General features: G+C 39.3%; 1 protein-coding gene across 2 annotated transcripts in view; it reads left to right on the top strand.

Moving 5' to 3' along the window:
* Positions 1–18,983, top strand: part of LOC142832301 (zinc finger protein 431-like) — a 29,033-nt gene extending 10,050 nt beyond the window's left edge. Inside the window, exons 2-4 of one of the 2 annotated variants that reach the window (XM_075942698.1) lie at positions 6,289–6,411; positions 6,601–6,661; positions 18,807–18,983. In XM_075942698.1, the coding sequence (XP_075798813.1) occupies positions 6,289–6,411; positions 6,601–6,661; positions 18,807–18,907 (285 nt within the window). In that variant the 3' untranslated portion in view covers positions 18,908–18,983. Of the gene's footprint in view, positions 1–6,288; positions 6,416–6,600; positions 6,666–18,806 lie in introns of those variants that run through there. The other variant, XM_075942699.1, reaches the window with a different exon arrangement.
* The last annotated feature ends 3,903 nt before the right edge of the window (positions 18,984–22,886 follow it).

Here is a 22,886-nt window from a genome sequence, read left to right as displayed (position 1 = left end):
CAGATAAAACTGGGCACCTTAAATTGGATGGGATTGGCCCAAAGAGATTGTTCCATAGCAAAGGTATTTGTGGGCATATGAAACATATGATCATCTGAATTCATCCACAAAGCCAACAAAAAGTCTGTAAGGAGAGAATTCACAACATTGTCTTTTAACCTCCACAAGCACCGGGGTATGCACATGTCTCCCTGCCCCTCCCGCTCAGTTCACACGAACATGGTAACCAAGTATTTAAAATGTGGGGCAGGTAGGCCTAGCATTCTTTCTGTAGCTTAGGCAGGCTTTCTGATGAGCTGGGATGTGTGCTCTTGCACCACAGATACAGAAGTGATACTGCGTTTCTCTTTTTATGATCTGAAATTTTATTTATGTGAATGGGGATTTTTTTCCTTTGTATATGTTTGTGCACCATGTGCATGCAATGCCCTGAAGAACATAGAAGAGGATTTCAGGTCCTCTGGGACTGTAATTAGAGACAGTTTTGACTTGCCCTGTGGATGGAAGGAACTGAAATTTGGTCCCCTGTATGAACAGCCAGAGCTCTGAACACAGTGAACCATCTCTCCAGCCTTTTTTTCAGATACTTAATACTGTATTTTTATTCTCAGGAACTTGGGAGGCAAAGTTAGGTCTAAGCATTTTGCAGCAGGCTGTTCTGAAAACTTACTTCTACCAGGATTGTAGAGATGGCTCTGCAGTTAAAAGCACTGGTTGTTCTTCCAGAGTATTGGGGTTCAATTCCCAGCATTCACATGGCAGCCATCACTTGTCTGTAATTCCCATTACAGGGGCTCCAATAATCTTCTTCTGAGTTCAAGGCCCTTTACAGACACGGAGGACAGACATACATACAGGCAAAGTACCCATACTTGTATAATGAAGTTTTTTAAAAAACATCTTTCTGGAGCTTGCTGTAGGAAATCCTTCAGCCAGAGCCTTTAAGTTACCTGTCCACTTGGGTGTGGCCTCTTATACTGTAAAATGCATGCTCCTTCTCTCTTTTGGCTGCTGGATTTGGTTGCTGTTCTCTGGTCAAGCAAAGGACTGTGGTCTATGAGTCTACCCCTAAATAAATAACACTTTATTATACTAAAAAAGGGGAAATAGATTAGTGTGAGCTTACTCACACTAATAATAATGGTGAGTAATAGAGTGAATACCTGTGTGTTGTAGGAGGTCGCTTGTTTGTTCCTGGCTGCTCATCCCTGAGATAATCACACAGAAACCATATTATTGCAATACTGTTTGGCCAATAGCCTAAGTGTATTTCTGGCTAACTCATATCTTAAATTAACCCATCTCCATTAATCTGTATATCCCCATGTGGCTGTGGCTTACCCAGTAAAGTTCTGGCATCTGTCTCTGGCTGGGCCACATGGCTTCTCTCTGACTCTGCCTTCTTTCTCCCAGCATTCAGTTTAGTTTTCCCCACCTAGCTCTATTCTGCCCTATTAGGCCAAGCCAGTTTCTTTATTCATTAACCAATAAAAGCTCTTAGTTTCTGAGCCTGGGATGCTTTTCAAATATAATCTCATGTAGGGAGGTAAATTCCTCCTTGTGGGATAGAGCTGGCAGAAGAAAAGCAAAGGAAGGACAGGAAGGACATTCTTTGGTAGATTCTAATGAGAGTTTTGTTAAAGGTTTCTTTTATTTTTTCAATTTTTTATGGCCGGTTCATTAGTTTTAACTGGTCAGAACTCTGAGGCCTGTGTGTAAAATGAAAATATCAATCTTTCTCTAAAGCTTTAGATATTAATTGAGAAGTTTTAGCTCTGTAAACCAGCCATTGTTGAAGATCTGATGTACATTTTATATCCAATTGGAGGTGTAGAGTTTGGAGTTTGCTCCACCAGTTTTGTGTCCTGCTTTGGTCTAGTATTTCCTCACTGCTCCTTTCCCTATGGTTTGGAAGGATAAAGTTTATTGTGTTTTTCATTGTATGCTAGAAGTATGTGATTTGGTTTTTTTATTTTTATTTTTCAGGAGATTACAGTTAAGAGATTTCAGAAGAGATTCTTTGAGCTTTGGCTTTTTAAACAAGTTTGAGACTATTATGCACTGTGGGGATGTCTGAAATTTGACTGAATGCTTTTTTGCATTATGGTATAGCTACCAGCCTGTGGGGGTCAGAAAATTGAATATGGTGACTTGAAAAGGAAGGCCCCCATAGACTCATGTTTTTGAATGCTAGCCCAAAGGGAGTGGCAATATTAGGAGGTGTAGCCATGTGAAGTGATGCTACCTTGTTGAAGAAAGTGTATCACTGTGAAGGTGGGCTTTGACATCTGTGTGTTTCCCCCTGCTAATGCTTGAGGATCAAGACCTAGAACTTCAGCATTTTTTCTAGCACCATGTCTGAGTGGATGCCATCCTGCTTCTTGCCATTATGTTAATGGATTAATCTTCTGAATTATAGGCAGGCCTCAATTAAATGTTTTCCTTTATAAGAGTTGCTGTGCTCATGGTGCTTCTCCACAGCAAGAAAATCCTAACAAAGACAACTTAGGACCTGGAATATCTCAGGTTTTCCCCCGACTAGGATTCCCCTGATCATTGCACTCCTCCTCCTTCCCAGGAACTCTGAGACCTTTGGGAACTCAGTAGGATCTCCAGAAATGTCCATATGTACCATAGAACACTGCTAGGACATGGCTTTAAGCCAATAGAATGTTTTTAGTAGCTGGCCTGCCACTATAGGATCCCAGTGTAGCCCCATACTTCTTTCAGAATGAGCTTTTAAGCACAAAAGTCATGTTCTGGGTTGACATAGTTCAGTTAACAAGAACAGTTAGTCAGAAGTGGAACTGCAGAAGGTAAAATGCAAGTTTAGTACATTTAGAGATTTTCCACATAACTGGGGGGCATTGATGGATTGGGACTCTTGTTTTTGGAAAGTGGTGCTGTCTATGTGCTGAGTTTTACAGCCTGAGTGGGACTTTCATCATGGAGTCAGTTGTACTACGGTCTGGGGGCTCTGTTAACACTGCTCAGATGAAGGTGTATTTTTCTGTGTTTTGGTGAAATGTTCTGTGAATATCGCTTTAGGTCCATGTGGTTTATAATGTCTGTTAGCTCCAGGGTTTCTCTGTTTAGTTTTTGTTTGGTGACCTGCAGGTGGATGAGCATGGGGTATTGAAGTCTCCACTGTGTGAAGGCCAATATTAGATTTAAGCTGTAGTAGTGTTTATTTTTACAAATGTGGGTGCCCTTGTGGTTGGGGAATAGATGTTAGAAATTGAAACATTATCGCAGCAGATTTCACTTTGGTCAATATGTAGTGTCCTACCCCATCTCTTTTGGTTAATTTTTGTTTGAGGAGCATCTCCTACATTTTATATGCCTATGGATGCATTGGATGAACAGCGAGTCCACATTAGTTATTTTGGTTTTTCTTTCTGTGCTAGGGCTTATGCCCATGCACTTCACACATGAAAGGAAAAGTTGTGTGCCTGCAGCAAGTGCTGAGAACTGACCTAGGCCCTCTTCAAAATCAGCAGGTGATCTTGTCTGTAGACCCATCATTATATACTCCATCCTTTTAGTTGCTTTTTTTTTATTGTTTTAGGATCAACATTTATTTTACTAATGTTTTTGAGAAGTCTTTGATCTGTCAGTCAGTAACTTATTAAAATGCTTGCCTTTCTAGGAAGTATTAGCTTTATGGTTTAAAAGGAGTCATTCCAATTTATTATAGACAAGTACAGAATTGGAATGAATGTTTAAGGCTATGGAGGAATTTCGAGGGAGCCCTTAAGTGCTTTCTAATTTTTGTTTCTCTGTTTATTTTGTAAGGCATTATCATACTGTGTACCTTTGGCTGTCCTAGAAATCTTAATAACACCAAACTTGCTTGGAAATCACAGTTTACCCCGTGTCTGCTTCCTGAGTGATGTGGGATTCCCCTCTTATGCTGTGGCTATCTTTTATTGCCATTGGTTAATAAGGAAGCTACTTTGCTTTATGGCAGGGCAGAATAAGGCCAAGTGAGAAATCCAAACAGAGATGTAGAGAGGCACCATGTAGCTACCAAAGGAGAAAGATTCCCTTGGAACCTTACCAGTAAGCCACAGCCTTGTGGTAATACACAGATCAGTAGAAATGAGTTAATTTAAGATGGAAGAGCTAGGAATATACCTAACCTATTGACCAAACAGTGTTGTAAATAATATATTTTCTGTGTGATTATGCAGGTCTGGGTGGCCAGGAAACAAACAAGCATTCTCCAGTTACAAATTGGCACCCACTGTCGGGGTCATGGATCCACATAAGACCTAAAAATAGCTTAAGGAAAAAGGAGGGCTTCTAGACTCACAAAAATGGGAGCCAAGCGAGGATTCTTGGTAGTCACCTATTTTTTTCTGATAAGCTTTGTTTGCTGACTGCAAGCAGTGTGGCTTCTTTAAGAGATAGCTTTCTGGTTTGTACTGGTTCTGGCTTTTTTGAAAGCTCCCACTAAAGAGTTTTTAAATGGATTTGTGAGCAGAGTGCTTCTACTTGAAGAAAGCCACTGATGAACTTTGCCAGTACAGGACAGAACAGATCTTCAAATTTCCTGCTTCATGGAAAAGTCTGCCAGATACTATGGGCCTGTCAGCTAAATATGGATGCCCTAACATTAAGGAAGAACTTTGGGTGACTGTCCAGGCAGCAAGATGTCTCTGTCAATTCTAGATTATTGGAAGTTGCTTACAGTGCACTTCCTGTTTACTTAGGTAATATTATATCCTTGTGAGGTCATTGATAAAGTTGAAGACAGCACAGTTATAATTATAGTTTTCCTTAGTTATGATAAAGGATAAATTAGATAGAGAATTTTAGGAAATATGATAGATGATAGAGTATTTTTAATGTAAATGAACTAAATATTACAACTATAATTCTTGCTTGATAACTTCTTTGTATATGTAGTTTTACTATGTTAAAGTTAAAACTTTCATTTTTAATCAGACAGGAAAGGGGAGGTGATGTGGGTTTCCCCTCTGTGTACTATGAATATATTTTATTACCACTGGTTAATAAAAAAAAAGCGTCTTTAGCCTATGGCAGGGCAGAATAAAGCCAGGAAGGAAATTTGAACAGAGATATAGACAGTAGGTGGAGTAAGAGAGACACCCCCGGAACTGTAGACCACAGCTTCATGATGATACACAGGTTGAAAGAAATGGGTTTTTTCAGTCACAGTCCAGCTGGCCTTGGTGAGCTCCCAATAGATCAGCCCCACTGTCTCAGTGGGTGGGTGCACCCCTCGTGGTCCCGACTTCTTTGCTCATCTTCTCCCTCCTTCTGCTCCTCACTGGGACCTTGGGAGCTCAGTCCAGTGCTCCAGTGTGGGTCTCTGTCTCTATCTCCATCCATCACCAGATGAAGGTTCTATGATGATATGCAAGATATTCGTCAGTATTGCTATAGGCTAGGGTCATTTCAGGTTCCCTATCCTCAGCTGCCCAAGGAACTAACTGGGGACCTCTAAAACTGAACTCTGTGAACATGGCGAACAATGAGGGCTGATGAGAGGCAAAGGACAATGGCACGGGGTTTTGATCCTACGTAATGTGCTGGCTTTGTGGGAGCCTAGCCAGTTTGGATGTTCACCTTCCTAGATATGGACGGAGGGGGGAGGACCTAGAACTTACCACAGGGCAGAAAACCCTGACTGCTCTTTGGACTGGAGAGGGAGGGGAAAGGAGTGGGGGGAGGGGGAGAAGGGTGGGAGGAGGGGGAGGGAAATGGGAGGCTGGGAGGAGGTGGAAACTTGGGTTTTTTTTCTCCTTTTCTCAATAAAAAAAAAGAAATGGGTTAATTTTAGATGTACGAGCTAGCTAGGAATATGTCTTAGTTATTGACCAAACAGTGTTGTTATTAATATAGTTTCTGTGTGATTATTCAGGTCTAGGCAGCTGGGAAACAAAAGAACAGTCTCCAGCTACCCTTGATATGTAGGATTATGTGTATTACCACACCTTTTTTGAAGTTAATAATTTTGATAAAATTTTGCGGATGTATACTGAAAAGTGTTACTCTGTTTGCATGTCTTCATATATAAGTAGACATTTCTCCTGCAATGCCATGTTCTATTTGGTGGGCACAGAAATGGAAGTTATCCTTTTTTTCTGTTTTGTTCTAAAATGAATTGGTGACTACATTTGAAATTCTGTAATCCATTTCATGAAATATATTGCATACACAGAATTTTGCAAATATATTCTCAATATATTTGTACTTTGAGGTGTACTTTTACAAAGCAGTCTCAACATTTGTATTATGTCTTTATATGGGACATTTTAGGATGCAGTGACCTATGAGGATGTGCATGTGAACTTCACTCATGAAGAGTGGGCTTTGCTGGATCCTTCCCAGAAGAGTCTCTACAAAGATGTGATGCTGGAAACCTACTGGAACCTCACTGCTGTAGGTAGGAATGTGAGCTTTCTGTCACTTTTTAAACTAAGAAGACAAATCTTGGAGATCTGTGATTCTGAATGTGAAAGAGGAAGAATCTGGTGAATAAATCAGACATTGTTCTAATGTTCACCAAAGATAGTGATTTTAATTGTGCCATATTTCCAGTAATATATTATATTATGTACTGTATTTTAGGGTACAAATGGGAAGGACACAATATTGAAGAACGTTGTCAAAGTTCTAGAAGACATGGAAGGTAATTTTTATGTGCAAGCTGACACATTTGTACCTCTGAAGAAATGTTAATGAACCCTGAAGTTTTAATGAAAAGCAGCTGTGTAAATAATCACAGCTTCGTGGTGATTATTAAATTCTCACAACACCATGCATTCCACTGTCAGGTATCAAATCAGTGTTTGCAAAGCAATCCTTTAAGAAACAAGATGTCACATTATTTTTACTTTTTAAAAGATTTCTATTCATTTTACATACCAACCACAGTTCCCCCTCCCCTCCTCATGCTTCCTCCTCATTTCCTCCCACTCACTGCCATCCACACCTCTAAAAAGGGTAAGGCCTCCCATGGGAAGTCAGCAAAGTCTGCCACATGGAGTTGAGGCAGGACCAAGCCCCTCCCCTCTGCATCAAAGCTGAGGAAAGCATCCCAAAATAGGGAATGGGCTCCAAAAAGCCAGCTCATGCACCAGGGATAGATGTTGGTCCCACTGCTAGGGGCCCCACAAACAGACTAAGGCATACAAATATCACCCACATGAAAAGGGCCTATCTTAGTCCCGTGTAGGCTCCACAGTTGTTGGTCCAGAGTCTGTGAGCTCCTACGAGCTTGAGTCAGCTGTCTCTGTGGGTTTTTCCATCATAATCTTGACACCCCTTGCTCAAATAATCCCTCTTCCCCCTCTTTGACTCAATTTTCAGAGCTTGGGGCAGTGCTTAGCTGTGGATCTCCACCTTTGCTCTCATCAGTTGCTGGATGAAGGTTCTATGATGACAATTAGAGCAGTCATCAATCTGATTACAGGAAAAGACCAGTTCGGGCACCCTCTCCATCATTGGTAGGAGACTTAGCTGGGGTCATCCTCATGGATATCTGGGAATTTCCCTAGCACCAGGTTTCTCCCTAATCCCATAGTGGCTCTCTCTATCTAGATATCTCATTCATTGCTCGCCCTTTCTGTCGCTCTCCCAGCTCGACCATTCTGCTCCCTTATGTTCTCACCCTCCCCTCTACCACCACACCTCCAGTTTACCCAGGAGATCTACTTCCCCTTCTGAGCGATCAATGTGTCCCTCTTAGGGTCCTCCTTGTTACCTACCTTTTCTGGATTGTAGTCTGCTTGTCTTTTGCTTTCGATACAGTATCCACTTATGAGTGAGTGCATACCATGTTTGTCTTTCTGGGTCTCATTATGTGACTCAAGATGATTTTTTTCCTCCAGGGCCATCCATTTGTCTGCAAATTTCATGATGTCATTGTTTTTTATGCCTGATTAATACTCCATTGTATAAATGTACCTCATTTTCTATATTCATTCTTAAGTTGAGGGTCATCTAGGTTGTTTCCAATTCTGGCCATAATGAATAATGCTGCTGTGAGCATGGTTGAGCAGGTGTCCTTGTGGTGTAACTGAGCATCCTTTGGGTATATACCCAAGAGTTTTTTTTAGCTAGGTCTTGAGGTAGATTGATTTCCAATTTTCTGAAAAACCACAATACCAATTTCCAAAGTGGCTGTACAAGTTTGCATTCCTACCAGCAATGGATGAGCATTCCCCTTATTCCACATTGTCTCCAGCATAAGCTGTCATCAGTATTTTTGATCTTGGCCATTTTGACAGATATTAGATGGAATCTTAAAGTTATTTTGATTTGCATTTCTCTGATGGCTAAGGATGTTCAGCAGTTCCTTAAATGTCTTTCAGCCCTTTGAGATTCATCTGTTGAGAGTTCTCTCTTTAGGTCTGAACCCCATTTTTTACTGGGTTATTTGTTTTTTTTATATCAAGTTTCTTGAATTCTTTGTTTATTTTGGAGATCAGTCCTCTGTCTGATGTGGGGTTGATGACGATCTTTTCCTGAAGGCGTAAGTCACAAACAATGCCACACCAATTTGGGATTATGATTAATAGGGTGGCATTTATTTAAAGGGGAAAAAACTTACAGATCACCGTCCAAGACAACAGCCCTCTGCGAAATCAGAAAGGGACTCTAGTCGCTAAAGCGGAGCAGGAAGTAAGAGAGAGCGAGGAGGGAAGTGGCCGCTTTTTTAAAGGGAGAAAGACCACGCCCCAATGGGCTGGTATCTCAGCAGCTATAGGTTGGAGGAGCGGGAGGACCTCCCGCAACACCTCCCCATTTTGTTTAAATAAGAGAGTTCTAAACCTACTATGAAATTATATACAATAAGTACAAATATCCTATTCTAACTAGCTTAGGTCTTGTATAATAAATAACTTGGCCAAGTCATGAGAGAAAGTAACTACATTTATATAGTCTTCAACCCCATCAAAGATCTGAGAAGGGAAATAATGTTACCTGGGTAATTAGGAAGTTCAGTAAAACAACTTCCAAAACATGCAACAAATCACAGAGACAACTAAGCTACCTGGGAAATCACCCAAAGTTGCGTTAGCAGCGTTGAAGCAACCAACTTTGGCTAAGGCCTAACATAACTGACATACCATTTTCAAAGGCAAGCAACTTTTCAAAACTATCTTACCCTGTCTTGGCAGGATATGACAGTCCTGTTTTATCCATTGATGCATGCTCTGTATCTCTGTCAGTGGTTGAGGTATGGGCATTTCTTTGCCCAAAGGCCAGTTCTGCTAAAAAGAAAGGCTCCAGGTGGAGTGTCTTTGGTGCTCAACATTCTCTCGGGAATAGAGTGGTGTTGCCAGGAGCAATTGTGTCTCACTACCACAAAACTCTGAGTTATATTAAAGGCCATTTTCTACAGCTCTTTGAAGAAGTTGAAGATTATCTATCTATACTGAGTATAATCTCTATATATCTAGAGAACCTGATTAGTCTAATTATAAATGACAAACTTAGATGACTATTAATCTATATAATTCTCAATATCTATCTAACTTAAAGACTAAGAAAATAAACTACTGTGAAACAAATGAGGACAATGACCTCCAAAAATAAACAATGTACAAATATACATTGCAGTAGGTAAATATATATCAATACACAAACATTATATAAGTATCTTAATCAGAGGTAGAAATGTACACTGCAATATGGTAAATATATACAATATATATATATATATCAATACAATATATGTCAATACATAAAAAATGTTTTAAACAGAGGTAGAAACATGCATGCATACAATAGTCAATATAATTTAACTTTGTATCAATATACAAGAATCTATACCAATATATTTGTCTAAAAACAGTAACTCACAATTACAAATCTATTATCCCATCATCCCTCTTTTTTTTTTCAAAAAGATCCCTGAGCTTATAAAATTCCTCCCCCAACCCTCAATCGTATACTAATTATAATCAACCCCTAAATGATGTCCCTAAACCCAAGGGCAAACTTTACTGGGAGAGGGGATGTCGTCCTCTAGAATTACTTCCAGCTGTCATAGGGGCGACGTTCTTTCTGGGGGATCCTGTGAAAGTAAAATGATGGTTAAATTTCAAGATCAATGTCTTTTAAAATTGCCAATAGTCTCTGAATATTTTGTGCAGGTCTGGCAAAAATGTTGTATAAGATGTGCATCATTTCAGCTAACCAAGTTGGAACTGTCTTGTGCAGCTGGTACCCAGAGCAGGTCTTGTAGTAGCGCTATCAGTATCATGACGTCATATCAACCAGGTGGAGTTGTTGTTATGGGGCCCCATCTTCTTCCTGGAAACTTCAAATGTCACTTCAGGAAAAACTCCTTGTTCATTGTGAAAAACTTAAACATTAATCATATAGACATATATATACATATTCACTGAAAGGCATGATAGATATGTTCAATGAAAAGTATGATAGATATGAAGAAAAGCAAAGATGTTTTCTAAACTCATATTTCTTTCTGTCCCATATCATGGCTCTTGACATGAGACAGAAACTCCAGAAACTCTGGGTTTTTCTCTTACTAACAGGCTTGGAATTGGAGAGGGACTGAGCCAGAGTCCAACTTCAAAACCAGCTTTATAAATTTAGAAATATGGTTTAATATTACTTACACAACCCTTTCAGTTTTCTTGATATTTTCTATTGGGCAGGTATTTTTCCATCTGTCAGTATCCAAATATCCAGGGTCCCTTGAATTTTTCAAAGATGAGTGTTTTCCTGTGGAGATAAGAACAGAACCCTGCCCCCATTCTATATGTTTTTCTTACCACCTGTATGAATATCATCATTGTGGATAAGTTGTCATTTCTCCTTTCCAAGAGGTTTCTCCTCTTCAAATTGAAACTTTATTAATTTTGATGGTATCCACAATTTTTCTTCTCCTGTGGGAACAAGAGCAAAACCCCTTCCCCAACGTAGCACATCTCCTGGCTTCCATTGAGAGGTCAGCACATCTTTGAAATAAATCGGATGATTTAGTTCAGCAGACTTTTCCATTATCCAATGTCTCTCTGCTGCTGTCGTTCCTTTCTCATTAGCGTTAAGAAAATTCAAGGTTAATAAAGCATTATGTAATCTATTTCTGGGGGTATTTTCGGTCCCTTTCTGTTTGTTCAGCATATCCTTTATAGTACGATTTGATCTTTCTATAACTGCCTGACCTGTAGGATTATTTGGTATACCTGTAATGTGTTTTATATTATAATAATCAAAAAAGCATTTCATTTTCTTAGATACATATGCTGGACCATTATCTGTCTTTATATGTGCAGGTATACCCATGATGGCCATAACTTCCAATAAATGTGTGATTACTGAATCAGCCTTTTCTGAGCTCAGGGCAGTAGCCCATTGAAAACCTGAATACGTGTCTATGGTGTGGTGTACATATTTTAATTTACCAAATTCCATAAAGTGGAACACATCCATCTGCCAGATTTTATTTCTCTTAGTACCCTTTGGGTTACTCCCTGCTGGCAACCGTGTTTGATTATAGAAAGAACAAGTAGGACATCTCTTTATAATGTCCTTAGCTTGTTGCCAAGTAATGGAAAATTCTTTCTTTAGGCCTTTACTATTGACATGATGCTTCTTATGAAATTCTGAGGCCTGCAACACACTTCCAATCAATAATTGATCAATCTCAGCATTGCCTTGGGCTAGAGGACCAAGCAGACCTGTATGGGACCGGATGTGTGTTATGTACATTGGACAAAGCCTGTTCCTGATTATGTCTTGTACCTGGATAAACAATGAAGTCAACTCTGTGTCATCTGGTATAAATTCAGCGGTTTCAATATACAAGATAACTCTTTCTGCATATTGTGAATCTGTAACTATATTAAGAGGTTCTTTAAAATCCCTTAGCACCATAAGAATGGCATATAATTCTGCCTTCTGGACCTACCCATGTGGGCGGCTGGGTGCCTGGGACGCAGCCCCGCCGCTCCTATTACTACAGAGTGGCACCCAACGTGCTAATGAACTCCACGTAAAACCTGAGAAGGCTTAAAAATAAGGGTGAGAGAGTTTAACACAGATTTTTGCTGTTTGTTGGTGGCGTGCTGTAGATAGATTTTTTGATTCGGCAACAGCAGCACAAAAAAAGCTGCGTCATTTTAAAGTACGGCTTCTTAGGACTGTGCTGCCAGTGCAATCTCTGTCTGGCTCTTGCGGGAGATAGAGCTTTTGAATGGAGCATTTGGAGTAATGTGCTACGGCTTGGTTGATGGCAATGTGGACTGCTGTGTGCCTGGAACTGTGTGTGGCTCATGGACACCAAATGGCTCTGAGGCAGGAGCTGCTTGGCTCCTCCATGATGAACTGTGCTGGTCTCAGGCAGGAACTACCGTAATTACCGTAAAAACAGCGCAGTTAAGGTTTCAACTGGGCAGGACACAGGCGGTACCATATTACCTGTACATGGTGCAACTTAAATTTTTAAGAACTACTTAACATTTTAAGAAATGCTCCTGGATAGTAAAAAATGTTACAGATTCACAATACGACATATTCAGACATAAAAGACCTCTATGGATCACAGTTTTGGATGAATGTACGTAGGCTTGAGAGAGAAAAAAATATAGAAAATAAAATTAATGGTTTAAAAAAAAAGGTAAAGTCTTTAAAGAGACAGAGTACAGATACTTAAGAGATTAAGAGAAATAAACAAAAATAAGCCACGTAAAAATGGAAAATTCACAGAGTTTGGATTATGTACATTGTGTTTTCTTTAAAATTTTTGACTGTGAAGGAGCTAAGTACAGAGAGACATTTCATTATGTGGGCTGCCAAGTGGAACGAAAACGGATATCATGAGGGTATGATTTCAGAATTTGGGTCTAAGGATATGATGCTTTGGAGCAGGTCTTCTTTTGTTTTCACAGAGGACCAGACCCTGTGGATTGCATCTATCCCAATTTGGTATGATAGACCACGACCTCCTGAAAAGTTGCTCTGAACATCTTCAGAAAATTACTTCACTCAACTGCCAACTGAGATGAACCTGACACACAGGTTACACCCTAAACGATTTGATTAACAGTGCCCCCATTCAGCAGGAAGCAGTTTGGAGAGAAAAAACTGCGCCCATATTCCCAAAATATTGTTTATAGATGTTCTTTTACATTTAAAGGGGGAAATGATATAGGTATGAATAATTTGCATTGGTATGGATTTTAAGGTCAATTTTGTTATATGTATATGTATTTCTGATCTTGAATAAGGTGTTGTGATTGTGTAGTTCATTTTTAAAATATAATGTATAATTAAGAAATATAGGTTAATGGATAATCATAAATAATAGTCAAGTTTGTAGTCATGTTACTTAGATTTTCTAGATATATAGAGATATATTTCAGTTAAATAGGCATTCTTCATATCTTTCAAAGAATGCAGAATATGGCATTTTAAATGTTTTAATAACTTCGGATTTTTCATGACAATGAGACACTCTGCTCCTGGCAGCACCAATCTACTTCAAGAAGAAGATGGGCATTGAAGAGGATCCTTATGGAGTTTGATAGCTATTTGGGCAAGAAACTGCTCTTGCCTGGACTGATACATAAACTGGACACAAAGAACCCGCAGAGAGAGGACTGCAGAACTTGCCTAAAGGTGAGATGGTCTTTCCGGGTTCCTGACTCATGAAAGAGTCTGCGAGACATTCTGCAGGACACAGCAGATAGTGACTGAACTGTCTTTAAATTGCCTGCTTCATGGAAATGTCTGCTGGATACTATGGGCTTGTAGGCTGAAGATGGATGCCCCAACAGTACAGAGGAACTTTGGGTGACTGTCCAGGCAGCGAGATGTCTCTGTCATTTCTAGAGCTTTGGATTTCTTGTTTACTTAGGTAATATTATATCCTTCTGGAGTCTTTGACGGAGTTGAAGAATGGATAGGTAGTTATAGTTTTCCATTGTTATGATAAAAGATAAAATAGATATAAATATTGTAACTGTAATTCTTGCTTGATAACTGTTTTGCTATATGTAATTTTGCTATGTTAAAGTTAAAGCCTTCTTTTTTTTGTTGTTTAAACAGAAAAAGGGGAAGTGATGTGGGAGTGTCATATATCAATCTGTTGATTTCATTGGTTAAGCAATAAAGAAACTGCTAGGCCCATTTGATAGGCCCACCCTTAGGTGGGTGAAGTAAACAGAACGGAAGGCTGGGAGAAAGAAGCTGAGTCAGAGAGTCACCATGATTTTCCCACTCCAGAGAGACGCAGGTTAAGATCATTCCTGGTAAGCCAGCTCGTGGGCTACAGCAGATTATTAGAAATGGGCTAGTCTAGGTGCGAGAGCTAGTCTAGAAGAGGCTAGATAGAAATGGGCCAAGCGGTGTTTAAAAGAATACAGTTTCCGTGTAATTATTTCGAGTAAAGCTAGCCATGTGGTCGACTGGGTGCCTGGGATGCAGCCCCGCCGCTCCTATTACTACATTTTCCCAATCTGTAGGCTGCTCTTTTCTTGTGTTGACAGTGTCCTTTGCTTTATAGAAGCTTCTCAGATTCAGGCCATCCCATTTATTAATTGTTTCTCTCAGTGTCCTACTGGTGTTATATTTAGTGCCGATGCATTCAAGTGTACTTTCCACTTTCTCTTCTATCAGGTTCAGTGTGGTTGGTTTTATGTTGAGGTCTTTGATCCATTTGGACTTGAGTTTTGCGCATGGTGATAGATATGGATCTATATTCATTCTTCTACATGTTGATATCCAGTTATGCCAGCCCTGTTTCTTGAATATGCTTTAATTTTATTATTAAAATTAATATATTTAATTATTAAAGTACATATATAATTAAGATTATATTATATCTTTTTATTATACTTTTAGCTTTTTTGTTGAAAATCAGGTGTGGTGTGGATTGATAACCGGGTCTTCAATTGGATTCCCTTGGTCCTCCTGTCTCTTCTTATGCCAATACCATTTTCATTACTGTAGCTCTGTAGTAGAGTTTAAGGTCCATGATTGTGATGCCTCCAGAAGTTCTTTTGTTGTACAGGATTGTCTTGGCTATCCTGGGTTTTTGTTTTTCCGTATGAAGTTGAGTATTGTTCTTTCAAGGTCTGTGGAGAATTTTGCTGTGATTTTGATGGGCAAAGCATTGAAACTGTAGATTGCTTTTCGTAAGATTGCCATTTTTACTATGCTAATCCTATCTATCCAAGAGCATGGGAGATCATTCCATTTTTTGGTGTCTTCTTCAATTTCTTTCTTCAAAGAGTTAAAATTCTTGTCATACAGATCTTTCTCTTGTTTAGTTAGCATTACCCCAAGGTATTTTATGTATTTGTGCCTATTTTGAAGGGTGATGTTTCTCTTATTTCTTTCTTGGCCCATTTATCATCTGTATAAAGGAGGGCTACTGATTTTTTGAGTTAATCTTGTATTCTGCTACATTACTAAAGGTGTTTCTGAGTTGTAGGAGTTCGCTGGTGGAATTTTTGATACTATCATATCATCTGCACATAGTGAGAGTCTGACTTCTTCTTTTCTGATTTGTATCCCCTTGATCTCCTTTTGTTGTCTTATTGCTCTAGCTAGAACTTCAATTACTGTTTTGAGTTAATTGGAGAGAGTGGACAACTTTGTCTTGTTTCTGATTTCAGTGGGATCTCTTTGAGTTTCTCTCCTTTTAGTTTGATGTCAACTGTTGACTTACTGTATATTGCCTTTATTATGTTTAGGTATGTTCCTTGTATCCCTGCTCCCTCCAAGACTTTTTATTATGAAGGGTATTAAGTTGTGTTGAAGGCTTTTTCAGCATTTAATGAGATGATTATGTGGTTCTTTTCTTTCAGGTTATTTATATGGTAGATTACATTGACAGATTTCTGTATAATGGACCACCCCTGTATCTCTGGGATGAAGGTTACTTGGTTGTGGTGGATGATTTTTCTGATGTGTTTTTGAATTCGGTTTGCTAGCATTTTATTGAGTATTTTTGCATCAATGTTCATGAGTGAGATTTGTGTGTAATTCTCTTTCTTAATAGTGTCTTTATATGGTCTGGGTATCAGGGTAACTGTACCTCATAAAAAGAGTTTGGTAATGTTCTTTCTGTTTCTATTGTGTGGAATAATTTGAGGAGAATTGGTATTAGTTCTTCTCTGAAAATATTGCAGAATTCTGTGCTGAAACCATCGGGTCCTGGTCTTTTTTTGGTTGGGAGTCTTTTGATATCTGTTTCTATTTTCTTAGCAGTTATTGGTCTATTTACTTTGTTTATCTGGTCTTGATTTAATTTTGGTAAGTGATATTTGTCCAGAAAATTGTCCATTTCTTATAAGTTTTCCAATTTTATGGAGTACAGGTTTTTGAAGTATCCTGATGATTCTCTGTATTTCCTCCATGTCTGTTGTTATGTCCCCTTTTTATTTCCGATTTTATTAATTTGCATGTCCTTTCTCTGCCTTTTTGTTAGTTTGGATAAAGGTTTGTCTATTTTGCTGATTTTTCTCAAAGAATCAACTCTTTGTCTCTTTTAATCTTTGTGTTGTTTTCTTTGTTTTGATTGTAATCAATTTTAATCAATTTGATTATTTCCTGCCATTTAGCCCCCTTGGGTGAGTTTGCTTCTTTTTGCTCTAGAGTTTTCAGGTGTTATCTTAACTCATTGGTGTTGGATTTTTCTAGCTTATTTGTTTATTTATTTATTTATTATGTATACAATATTCTGTCTGTGTGTATGTTTGCATGTTAGAAGAGGGCACCAGACATCATTACAGATGGTTGTGAGCCACCATGTGGTTGCCGGGAATTGAACTCAGGACCTTGGGAAGAGCAGGCAATGCTCTTAACCACTGAGCCATCTCTCCAGCCCTTTTCTAGCTTCTTTATGTAGACATTCAGTGCTATTAACACCACTTTCATTGTGTCCCATAAGTTTAGTTATGTTGTTTGGTCATTTTCACTGAATCTTAGGAAGTCTTTAATTTCTTCCTTTATTTCTTTCTTGACCCATTGGTAATTCACTTGAGCATTATTCAATTTCCATGTGTTAATGTTGCTGTTAAATTCTAACTTTAAGCCATCATGATCTGGCATAATATATGGGGTTATTCCAATTCTTTTGTATCTGTTGAGGTTTGTTTTGTTACTGAGTATGTGGTCACCTTTTGAACAGGTTCTGTGGGGTGCCAAGAAAAAGGTATACTCTTTTATGTTTGGATGGAATATTCTCTAAATGTCTGTCAAGTCCATTTGAGTCATAACATCTGTTAGTTCTCTTATTTCTCTATTAAGTTTCTGTTTGTCAGACCTGTCCTATGGTGAGAGGGGGTGTTGGGGTCTCCAACTATTAGTGTGTGTGGCTTAATGTGTGAGTTAAGCTTTAGTAATATTTCTGTTACATATGAGGGTGCCCTTGTGTTTGAGGCATAGATGTTCAGTATTAGGATTTCCTCTTGATGGATTTTTCCTATGACTAATATGGAATGTCCTTCTTTTTCTCTTTAGATTGATCTTAGTTTTAAATCTATTTTGTTAGATATTAGGATAGCTACACCAGCTTGTTACTTAGGTCCATTTTATTGGAAAATTTTTCCCAACCCTTTCGTCTGAGGTGATATCTGTCTTTAAGGTTGAAGTGTGTTGGCTGTATGCAAGAGAAGGATGAATTCTGTTTTTGTATCCAGTCTGTTAGCCTGTCTTTTTTTTCTAATTTTTTAATTTTTTTATTGAAAAAAAATTTCTGCCTCCTCCCAGCCTCCCACTCCTCCCCCCTCCCTCCACTCCTCTCCCCCTCCCCCCACTCCTCTCCCCTTCCCTCTCCTGTCTGAAGAGCAGTCAGGGTTCCCTGCCCTGTGGAAAGTCCAAAGTCCTACCCCCTCTATCCTGGTCTACAAAGGTGAACATCCAAACTGGCTAGGCTCCCACAAAGCCAGAACATGAAGTAGGATCAAAACCCCTTGCCATTGTCCTTGGCTTCTCATCAGCCCTCATTGTCCGCCATATTCAGAGAGTCCGGTTTTATCCCATGCTTTTTCAGTCACAGTCCAGCTGGCCTTGGTGAGCTCCCAATAGATCAGCCCCACTGTCTCCGTGGGTGGGTGCACCCCTTGTGGTCCTGACTTCTTTGCTCATGTTCTCCCTCCTTCTGCTCCTCATTGGGACCTTGGGAGCTCGGTCCAGTGTTCCAGTGTGGGTCTCTGTCTCTATCTCCATCCATCGCTAGATGAAGGTTCTATGGTGATATGCAAGATATTCATCAGTATGGCTATAGGATAGAATCATTTCAGGTTCCCTATCCTCAGCTGCCCCAGGAACTAACTGGGGACCTCACCTTGGGCACCTGGGAGCCCCTCTAGGTCCAAGTCTCTTGCCAACCCTAAGATGGCTCCCTTAATTAAGATGTGCTTCCCTGCTCCCCTATCCAACCTTCTTTTATCCCAATCATCCCGTTTCCCCAAGTTCTCCCCATCCTCCCCTTCTCACTTTTCTCTCCCCATCTCCCCTTACCCCCCTCCCACCCCACCCCTAGCCTGTCTTTTTATAGGTGAGTTGAGTCCATTTATATTAAGGAATATTAATGGCCAGTGATTGTTAGTTCTTGTCATTTTAGTTTTTGTTGCAAGTGATATTATTGTGTGTGATTTCTCCTTCTTTGGGGTTCCTTAACTAGTTATGACTTACCATAGTTTAATAGAGGAGCAATTTCTGAGAGATACAGAGTCATAGTAAAGAAACCTGAATCCCCATATATATAGCACATCTCTATGAGTCTCAACAATTTAAACTATGTGAACATAATGTGGAAACCTTTTATTTTTTTATTCTTCCTTTAATAGTTGTATCATCTGTCACCCTGGACACAAGTCATGCGAACATAAGGAATATGGAAAGAAGCAATGCACCTCTGTTTCTCCCAGGACATTTAAAAGCTGTATAGTAGTTCCTACTATGAGAAGACATGATGACTGTGATACAAATTTACACCCTCACATTGGAGAAAAGCCTTATGAGTACAAGGAATATGAAAATTCGTGTGCCTTTACCAGATTACTTTGTACATGTAATGTTACTAGCACTACAGGAAAATGTTATGTATGCAATCAGTGTGGTAAAACTCTGATTTCTTCCAGTTGTCTTCAAAGAAGTGAAAACATTCACATACAAAAAAGAAGTGATAAATGTGGGCCTTGTACAAAAGACTTCAACCATCACAGGTATTTTCAGAGACACAAAACAACCACTGAGGAAGAGGATATTTATGAATGTAAGAAACACGATAAAACATTTATATGTGACTACTCCTTAACAGTACACAAAAAACCTCACTTGGTAGTAAGACCCTATGAATATAATCAAAGTGATAAAGCCTTTCCATGTCATAGTCTTCATCAAATACACAGAACTAATATTAGAGAAAAAAGGCATGAATGTCCTCACTGTGATAAAGCCATGGCACATCCCAGTTGTCTTCTAAAACATGAGAGAACTCATACTGGAGAATGTAATCAATGTGGAAAAGCCTTTTCAGAGAAGAGTACTCTTCATATTGGAGAGAAATGTTCTGGATGTAATCAAAGTGTTAAAGTCTTTGTTTATAAAACTCATCATGGGCACAAAAGAAGTCATACTGGAGAGAAACTTCATGAATGTGATCAGTGTGGTAAAGCCTTTTCACGTAAAAGTCATCTTCATATACATGAAAGAAGTCATACTGGGGAGAGACCCTATGGATGTAAGCAATGTGGTAAAGCCTTTGCATATAAAAGTGTTCTTCAACGGCATGAAAGAAGTCATACGGGAGAAAAACCCTATGTATGTAATCAATGTGGTAAAGCCTTTCCATGTATCAGTGATCTTCGTAATCATGAAAGAAGTCACACTGGTGAGAAACCCAATGAATGTAATCAATGTGGTAAAGCCTTTTCACGTAAAAGTCATCTTCACAGGCATAAAAGAAGTCATACTGGAGAGAAACCATATGGATGTAATCAATGTGGTAAAGCCTTTGCATGTAAAAGTGACCTTCACAGGCATGAAAGAAGCCATAGTGGAGAGAAACCCTATGGATGTAATCAGTGTGGTAAAGTGTTTGCATATAAAAGTCATCTTCACAGGCATGAAAGAAGTCATACCAGAGAAACCCTATGGATGTAATGCATGTGGTAAAGCCTTTGCACAGAAGTGTCTTTTCATTCATAAAGAAATCATATTGGAGAGGAACCCTCTGAATGTAATCAACGTCGTGAAACCTTTGCATGGAAAAGTCATCTTCAAATACATGAAAGCAATTTTATGCACGGCAACAATGTGGTAAACCCTTTTCATATAAAAGTCATCTTTAATACATGAAAGAAGTCATTCTGGAGAGAAACCCTATGGATATAGTCAACGTGGTAAAGTTTTTCAGCATACTGTATTCCAACAGTATGGAAACAGAATAATTTGAAGAATAAAATCAATTTGCAAATTAAAATGGTACTTGTGGTATTCTCCATTAGTTTTAGATTATGTTACTTTATTCTGAGAACTAACTACTTGTTCTTTACATTTTCTCTAAAACAAATGCCAGGAAATTTTATCAGTGGGTAAACATGGTTGCTGCTAAGATTGATGACCTGAGTTCATTCTCTGAGAGACCCATATTACTCATACAAAATTTTCTCCGATTACTACACTTAGGTTTTATGCACACCCATACATTAGCATATACATAGTTTTGAAACTGAAATAAGGGTCAGCAAATTCACTCACCACTTTAGGGCACTTACTGCCAAACTTGACTGCATCAGTTTGTTTTCTCTAGTTCTTACATAGAGGAAGTAGGCAATAGACACCTATAAGCTGTCCTCTGATTGGCACATTCACATCATGGCACTGCTGTTTGCATACCTTTTTTTTTATTTTTGAGACTGGGTTTCACAGTGTAGCTCCGGCTCTCCTGAAACTCATTCTGTAGGCCATGCTGACCTTGAACTTACAGAGCTCTGCCTGCCTCTGCCTCTGCCTCTCATGTTTGGGAACTAAGGACATGTGCCACTATAACCCAGCCACAGTTAATTTTTTTAAAAGAGGAAACTTACAAAGCTAAGTAGTTAATCAAAATATTAAGAAAATGGGATGAGATTTACCTATTGAAATTAATTTATTGAAAAATTCCTAGAAATATTAATGTTCAAAAAAAGATGCTTTCTCTTTAAACCTTATCCTCTCATTGTCTTGTTCAGAGATAAGTCATTAAAAAAAATTCATCTTGGTGTAGTGCTACATGCTTGTAAACCCAACCCTTGGGAGAGATTGGCAGGTGAATCTCTCTGGATGATGCATCCCACTCCCTCTGGGCCGAGTTGAAGGGAGTTTGAGACTAGTCTGGCCCAGATATTGAGCTCCTGAATGGCCATAGGTATATAGAAAATCCTGTGTCCAAAACCGCAAAAAAACAAATCTGGAAAGATGACTGCTTTACCCAGGGACCCAGGTACAATTCTCAACACTCACCCTCTTGATGATTACTTAAGAGAGCCTGTAGAAAGTTAACTTCCTTTACCAATTCCCTCCTGGCCTCATGAATTGAGAAGTTATTTCCAGGGCATTATCAGTAAAATCAAAATGTTTAACATCTAATTGTGCACTAGCCAATCTACGTAAAACTACAGAAGGAAAGATGTCATTAGACTGTCATCGCATATTATCCTGAGAGTCAAAAATAACTACAGGTATTTGAACTCTGACCAAAACAGTCATTATTGTATCACATTGATTGTTCATTGCCTTTAAACTTATTTTTCCCACGAAATTGTCTCCTATAGGTATTATATCACAAGTGCTTAAATCTTTGGAATGGATTTATTTTCAGGATAATAGCCAGAAATGACCAGAGAGTCAATGGACGCTCTATAGCCTGATGTATCTTTGGCAAAATATCACATTACTGTACTGTATTGATTACATTATACAGGAGATAGTAACCACAAACTCATTGATAACATATATGTGCATCAGAGGATGGGACATTAACCAAAATTCAATGTCCTTCTCTCTTACTGAAAATTCATAGGAATCCAGTGCTATGTGACATGCAGAGATGTTCATTCTAATGTGAAGGACAAGTTACAGCATCCGTCCAATTCCACCACCAAGAAAGAAACACAACATTTAGTGGGCCTGTTTGGATTCTGGAGACAGCACATTCCTTTCTTGGGTGTGTTATTTCGGCCCATACAACAAGTGACTTAGAAAATTGCTATCTTTGTGGGGGGCTGGGAACAGCAGGTTTTCAATTGGTCCCAGCTGCTGTATCTGCTTCTCTACCACAACTAATGGGATTCAAGTGTCAGTGGTAGGTAGCAATTCTCTTAGGTGCCTTTGCTGGTCCAAAGAAGAGACCTCTGTGATCTTGGAGCAGAGTTCTACCACCATTTCAGAGACAGCTGTTGGCCTGCTATTCAGTCTGAGTGGAAACTTGAACACTTGACAGTGCCCTGCCATCATATCATGCAACCTGAGCTGCCTGTCCATCGTGATCTGGGTGTTCTCTGACCTGCCAAGTCATAAATTAGAGCATAAGCAGCAGCAATCTATTATCAAATGGACGTGATGTATTTGTGATTTGACTGGGCATGTAAAAACGCACAAGCAAGTCACATGGGAAATTGCCCAAATGCCTATTAGAATTCCCTTTGCTGACAAGTATTTACTATAGAATCAGGGAGGTTGATGGGCTTGGTAGGGTTGGAATCAGAGAGGGGCCAGAGTGTTGGGGTGCTACTGTGGGTGCGGGGACAGAGGCTGGGTGGTGCTAGAGACTTGGATGAGGGTTAAAGTTTGGGGAAACTTAAAGGAAAATTGGAACAGAATCCAGTGGGGCATTCATTAAAGTGGGTGGGGCTGGTGCAGGCAGGGACATTTTGAGCTGAGCC

This window comes from Microtus pennsylvanicus, chromosome 12 (genome assembly GCF_037038515.1).
Source record: "Microtus pennsylvanicus isolate mMicPen1 chromosome 12, mMicPen1.hap1, whole genome shotgun sequence".
NCBI classification, from domain to species: Eukaryota; Metazoa; Chordata; class Mammalia; order Rodentia; family Cricetidae; genus Microtus; species Microtus pennsylvanicus.
This window is presented reverse-complemented; position numbering and strand designations above follow the sequence as displayed.